Consider the following 6,745-nt stretch of genomic DNA (forward strand, 5'->3'; position numbering starts at 1 on the left):
TTAAAATCTGTTTAAAGCTCCACAGCTCTGTGACGCTGTGATCCAAGTTAAATGGACAACTTAATAAAAAAAGGAAGAAAGGAAAGAATTTAAAATGTAATGAAGGCTGTGAGCCGAGCTGCATAGAAAATCCTCAAGACTGCTCTTAAGTTCTGATTAAATTTCTAATTGATTCATTTAACCAATGTCACCTAAGAATAATTTACAAGACCATCAGGTCAAAATTATATAATAATTTTCATTAAAAAATGATTTTATTTAATTTCCCTTTTGGGATTAATAAAGTATTTTTGGTTTTGAATTAAAAAATATATAATCAAACTAATGATCAGACTAATTATACGGACATTCCAAATACTTGCATCCGTCATCATTTTTTGCTTTATCAGGTGGCGGGAACAGCAGTCTCAGCAGAAACTCCCAGACTTCCCTCACCTCAGACACCTCTGAGGTAAGGGAGGCCCGAGGTCCTTCCAGGCCAGCTGAGAGACACTGTTCATCCAGCCAGCGAGTCCTGCGTCGACCCCTGATCCTCCTCCCAATGGGACATGCCTGGAACAAGGCGTCCAAAGATGTTCGGGCCACCTTACCTAACTCCTCTTTACGTGGAGGAGAAACAGCTCTACTCTCAGCCTCTTCCTAATGACCGAGCTCCTCAGAGCCTTTCGATTATCATAAAACAGTCAAAGGAAACTCTGACAATTGCACTGAGTCTAACTTTGCAGCAGTTCTTAAAACTGAACAACTATGTGGCGACAGCAAAGAAGAAGTTATGCAAAGGGGGTAGGTTAAAATGCAGAGGTACATTTCTCTAATGTGAGATCAATAAAGTTCAATTCTTATCATTTTAACAGTAGGAACCAGCAGATGCTGATTCAATGTAACAGCTGCAGCTAGCAGCTAGGGAAATTCTAAGATAAGTTCATTAAAGCAAAAACTCATGGTTATATTGATAGTGTCTGTCAGAAGTAACACTTTAGCCAGGGATTCTGACAATGTTGTCGTATTTAAGGAACAACTCTGCCCACATTCCCTCTCTCTGCTCCCATCTGCCTCCATCCAGGCATCATTTCTCAGCTCTGGGTCAGATACAACCTTCTATTGTGACTCTATTTGATTCCGTGTTAGCAGTAAAAGTTTCCAGAAAAATGGAGGTTTAATCGAGCCAACATTATATTAGCATCTGTATCTATTACTATAATTAGATTACTGATTATGATTATGTGACATTACCCAAGTTAATAAAGTCTGTCATCATTAAATGACGTCAGGAATAGATTTAATCTGGTTAATGTCCGCATGTTGCTCTGTGTGTAAACAAAACCTTAGATACTGTTGATAAGAAAACATGGAAATGTTTTACGGATGTTTTCCTTAGTAACTTAGCTGTTAGCTTGGAGTTAGTTATTTGCAAAAAAAATTTTGAATCTAATGTAACAAACTATTTACCCTGATGCTAAGGCCCTATCTGACCTGTATTCTGTTTATTTCAGTTCTCGGTCTGGTTGAGAAGTGGAAACTCTGAAGGGGTGAGATAGAAACACCTCTGCCTTCCGGCTGCTGTCCTCTCTGGGACTTATTAACAAAAAGCTTTGTGATCGTCCGACCTGTGCAGGTAAAAATCTTCTCCTGTCCTGTTGGTGCCGTTCGTGCTGTAGCTTCTAAACCGCTTCTGACCTCAATTTGCATGTTTGCATATTCACATTCTCAATTATCAGACCATAACACACAAATGGGCTGCAGGCCTCTAGTTTCAGATGACACAGCATTAAAGGATGACTTTCAGCAGTTCGAGGAGGATCGGGTTCCCATACTGACTGCCGGAGGGTCCCCACTTCCACAGAGTGGGGGTGCTGTTACTGCTGCTGCTCTCAGACCAAGTTTTAGGACAGTTTGAAATAATTCAATCTTCCTTCTGAGGCGGAAAGAGAGGAAATTGAACAGACCTTCTCTAAGTGCAGATTCATCCATCGTGTGAAGGTCCTCTTCTGCACCACTTCCCTTTCCACTGAAACACAAACAGGAAGCGGATAAGATGCCGCTGAAGGAATAAAGACATCTCAACATTAAAAAGAAGTATAATAAATCAGTCACTTCTGGAAAGATTTCCATTATGCAGATTTTTTTTTTTTTGTTAGAAAAACATGCACTGAATAATTTCTCTGCATCACTGGGAGACAGGATGTTTCCACTGATGGGTTTATCTTTATATAACACTGTTAGGCACATATTGGTGGATTTCTATTTATAAGTTCCTGTTACAAACTCACACACAAATAAATGCCTAGGAGATAAAACCGATCTGACGGATTCACAATAAACATCTCTAAACATCTTTGGAAAATAGTTTTTATTTCAGATATAAAATCTAGCTTTCTTTGATGTCACTTCAACTTTAATCTGATCTGATGCAACATTTATTTTTAATCCTAACAGAGAGAAAAAAATCATCATTGATTAATAACAGCAGAAAATTCTGAGATATATTAATCAGACAATAAATAAGTCACATTCACATTAAAAGGAGAAGCATTTAAGAGGATATTAATTTCATGTTTCAAGAGTAGTTGAAGGTTTCTACGCTTTTAACAGCTGAAGGTCTAAAAGCATTAATGCATTTTCACATCAGTGGGTTGTCACATTTAATACTGCCAACTGTTAACCCTGAGAGGAAATTTTACATCAGCACTAAAGACATATAATATCTAAAACACATGCAACACTTTTTTTTTTTTTTTTTAGCCTAAAGGACATTTAGTTAGATGCCAGATTACGGCAGATGACAGATCATAGTTTCCAAATGCACAAAGAAGCAAAAAAGTTTGGGAGGGTAAAACTGAAATGTTTGGTCATTATGGAGATTACAACATTTGGGGGAAAAGATGGAAGCCAGTGACGGAGAACAACACCCCAACCGTTACGTATGGGGGAGGCAGCATAATGATGTGAGTGTTTCTCTGCTGGCTGCACTTCACAAAATATATGGCAACATGAGGAATGACGAATATGGGGAAACATTGAAGCAACATCTAAAGACATCAGCCAAGAAGCAAAACTTGGACAGAAACGAGTCTGAATGGACAAAGACTCTATTCAATGTTTTGGATTAGTCATCTCAACGACCTGATTCCACTATATAGAGAACATGTGGACTGTTTATTAACAAAATGGGCAACAAGCCAGATTCATTTCTGCCAGTTCTGTCAAAAGGAAAGTACCAAAGTTCCAGCAAGCTTTGAGAAAGCTTTGACTAACGATCTACAGTTCAAATTTTTTTCAAAGTTTTTTTTACACTCTTTTTTTCTGCTTTTTTGTGGTCCAATTGCTTTGCTTTAACTTTTATTCTGCTTTTATTTTTCTTCTATGTTATCATCTAATTCATGTCTAATTCATGAATTGTCCTTGCCTTGCCTTGCCTTACTATATGACTTTTTTTAAGTTAGATTTTTAGCAAATTTTCATAATATTTAAACATCTAACTTTCCAGAAATGTAATAATGTAATCTTATCATTCTGGCACTAAAAAAACAAAACTAAGTTTTGTAATCCTAGTTGACTTAAAAAGGAGAACTTTGTGTCAAACTTAAAGACAGAAAAAATGTAACTTTATACAGTGAATGTTACCATCTACTTTAGAGTAGCACTGTACGTCTTATCATCTTAGTAGGATTTCAGTAGAGCTGACATCGTTTTTATCTCTTTGAAGATGAATCAGTGCAACAGGCCAGTTTGAAAAACCACAGAGTCCCTTCAGGAGAAACTGAAAAATCAGAGTTTAAGTTAGAGATTTGATGTAAAATGAGTGTTTATGGATCCTGGGAGCTGCAGGATGTTTCCTTTTAATCTCTGTCAGGGTGAGGAACCTGATGCTGCACAGAGCAGGAAGTAATAGGAGGAGCTGTGACGCATTACCATGGCAGCACAGTCAGCTGTTCATTTTTATATGACTCAATGACTCAACCCCCGCACACAACAGCTAATGAGAGCTGTAGCTGCAGTGATGATGTTAAAAACATCCTGAGCAATAGATTATCTTCTGTACTGTTCTGAGACAAATCTGCAGAGAGCAGGAAGGTAGGTGATGGAGGAGCGAGGACAGAGCCGGAGGGCGGCTGACTAAAGTGACAAATGAAACAAGGAACAGGTTCAGTGATGAGACGTTCACTGCTTCCAGCTGTCTGAGTTGGTGATCTGTTTGAGCTGCAGGAAAGACACTGGGATAATGCCGGAGGACCTGCAGAAACCAAAACATTCTAAAAAAACACATTCACAGCAGAGGAACCAAAAAGCTATTTTTGTACCATTTTCCAACAGTTCCTAACAGTGGAAACATTCAAAGATAAGCCTGTATATGGAGATAAGATATTTTAGCTCAAAGTCTGCTAATCTAGCCTGAATTCAACTCCAGTTTTTGCCCCACATTTATGGAAAATAAGCATATTTTCCTTCCAGACAACGCAGGTTGTAAAATAGGTATAGAACACCACTCTTATACCGCACTGTAATTTTTATTCTTGTGTTTTATTTTTAACTGTTTCTTCTGTGTTTTATTTTTTTTTTTTTTACTGATTTTATGTAAAGCACATTGAATTGCCCTGTTGCTGAAATGTGCTATACAAATAAAGCTGCCCTGCCTTGCCTTGCCACGACACAGTTTGCCCCGTTTAAAAAGAAAATTTACTTTTTATTAAGTTGAGTAATTTCTCATTTTATAAAGATTTAATTTCTAGGGGGGATCCTCAGGGTTTTTTACCGGAAATTATTTTTATTTGTAAAATAATGAAGTCATACTTTCGACTTCCAGCCTCAAAGATCGTGTGTTGAAACTACATTAGAAATGACTTTTATTCTGAAATGATCCACTTAGGCTTGCAGAAGAAATGCAGCTTTTAACAGGTTCAACAGGTGACCTGAGCCGCAGTCCAACAGCAGGGTGTGTTGTTATTTATTAAAACCAGACAGTCAGATAAAACGTAATTCCTGCTCAGGAACATGTGATGTTTCTGCTTCATCCCACAGATAAGGGGGATGGTTGAACCTGAGAGCTGCTGCAGCTCATTTGTTTGCCATGCAAACATCAGAGTGCACATTTCTTTAAAGCACAACAGGAGGGGAGCTTTTACAGCTCTGCACACAGAGACTAAAACAAAGTGCAAAACAGCATGGAGAGATGCTAAACTGGGAGCAGGTCGAACATCATTAGGAGCAGAAAAAGAAGCCACAGGTTCGGACCTCTGCAGCGTCATCCGGTGCAACAACACTGAAAAACATGTCTGGGCTTACAGAGACCTCACTGTGTGTTTGCTTTGTATTATCAGATCCAATAAAGGAAGTTATTTATTAGCCCTCAGACAGGAACAGGTGCAGCTTTACAGCATGGAGTTTAACATCGATCAATCACATTAACAGTTTGATATTGACAAGTTTAGATTAGTAAATCTTTACATAATGTGAGGAACAATTAGTTTCTGTATTTAAACACCAGAAATCCAACCAGCTGTTCCCTAACAGACTGTTTAATGAGTCTGACTGTGAGTCTTCCTAACAATTTTAAACCTATAAAGATCTTTAAGTATCTGATTCTGGTCACAAACTCTCCTTAAAAACAGCCATCCCTCCTGGTTTCAGTTTATGTGGCACTGAGGTGTGATTTCTCCCTGATTACAGTCTCTAAAAGCCACGTTTCACTCTGACGTCTCTGATTACAGGGCTCTTCCTCCTCATTCCTGCCTACATGAGGACAATCTGACTCTGCGCCGCAGAGTTTCTCCTTCGGGGTGCCAATTAGAGCCGAGCAGTCGACTTCTTTCTGGCTTCCACCCACTCGGAGACAAACACTGACTAAAGAGATGAAAGATGACGAGCGACGGCGCTGAGAAACGATCAGAGCGGAGGTGTGAATGTGGATGCAGGAGTCGCAGGAAGAGCTGCGGCGATGGTAAAATATTCATGAAGGATGGCGGTGGGGGTGTGGGGGGGAGGAGGGGGGGTTCCTGAACACTGCAGTGCTGCGTCGCCTCACAGTTATGTAACAACGCAGTTCACAGGGAGGCTGAGAGTCTTCATCGCTCCATCTGTTCCTCATGTTCCACTGAGTTCCATCATCTACTCAGAGAGAAGATGCCACTCTGAAATAATCATGCTATAAGACTAAATTAGGAATGCACGGGTCGTTACTTTCCATCATCACACCCACACAGTACTTTTAGTGATGCTAGTTGTAGTTGATTTTTTTCATTCTATAGTCTATGAATCGCTATTCATCTACTAAGGCCCTGATCTCTAGCTGTCCATAGACACATTTTTTACACTAATGCACTAATGATATAAGCAGTCAGTCAGATACATGTTTTCTTTGGTTTCAGGGAGTTTTATAGTCCAGAGACTGAATCTGAATGATCTTCTGTTTAAAGTGGAGAACCTGTGCAGGAAAAAAACAATACGTTCAGATATCTGTTCTGAACTTGGAATTAAAATGATGTTCATTATCAATTATCTGTAGAGAGTATAGAATGTGCTCAGGGATAGAGACAAAAAAAAAAAAAAAAACTTGGAATCACTCATTAATTAAGGAAGGAAGGAAGCTGTTCATGGATGCAAACCAGGAGTTCCTAAATAAGGAGAAACCATCTCACAGCAGGGAATAAGGAATCTTTGCTATACACTCACCGGCCACTTTATTAGGTACACCTGTCCAACTGCTCGTTAACACTTCATTTCTAAGCAGCCAATCACATGGCGGCAA

At 39.1% G+C, this 6,745-nt stretch overlaps 1 protein-coding gene across 1 annotated transcript in view; it reads right to left on the reverse strand.

Moving 5' to 3' along the window:
* The window catches only part of clmn (calmin (calponin-like, transmembrane)), a 36,776-nt gene that overhangs the window by 14,344 nt on the left and 15,687 nt on the right, over nucleotides 1–6,745 (reverse strand). Inside the window, exon 2 of the mRNA XM_015394698.1 lies at nucleotides 1,947–2,008. Within this exon, the coding sequence (XP_015250184.1) occupies nucleotides 1,947–2,008 (62 nt within the window). The remainder of the gene's footprint in view (nucleotides 1–1,946; nucleotides 2,009–6,745) is intronic.

This window comes from Cyprinodon variegatus, unplaced genomic scaffold (assembly GCF_000732505.1).
Source record: "Cyprinodon variegatus isolate N-32 unplaced genomic scaffold, C_variegatus-1.0 Scaffold704, whole genome shotgun sequence".
Classification (NCBI taxonomy): Eukaryota; Metazoa; Chordata; class Actinopteri; order Cyprinodontiformes; family Cyprinodontidae; genus Cyprinodon; species Cyprinodon variegatus.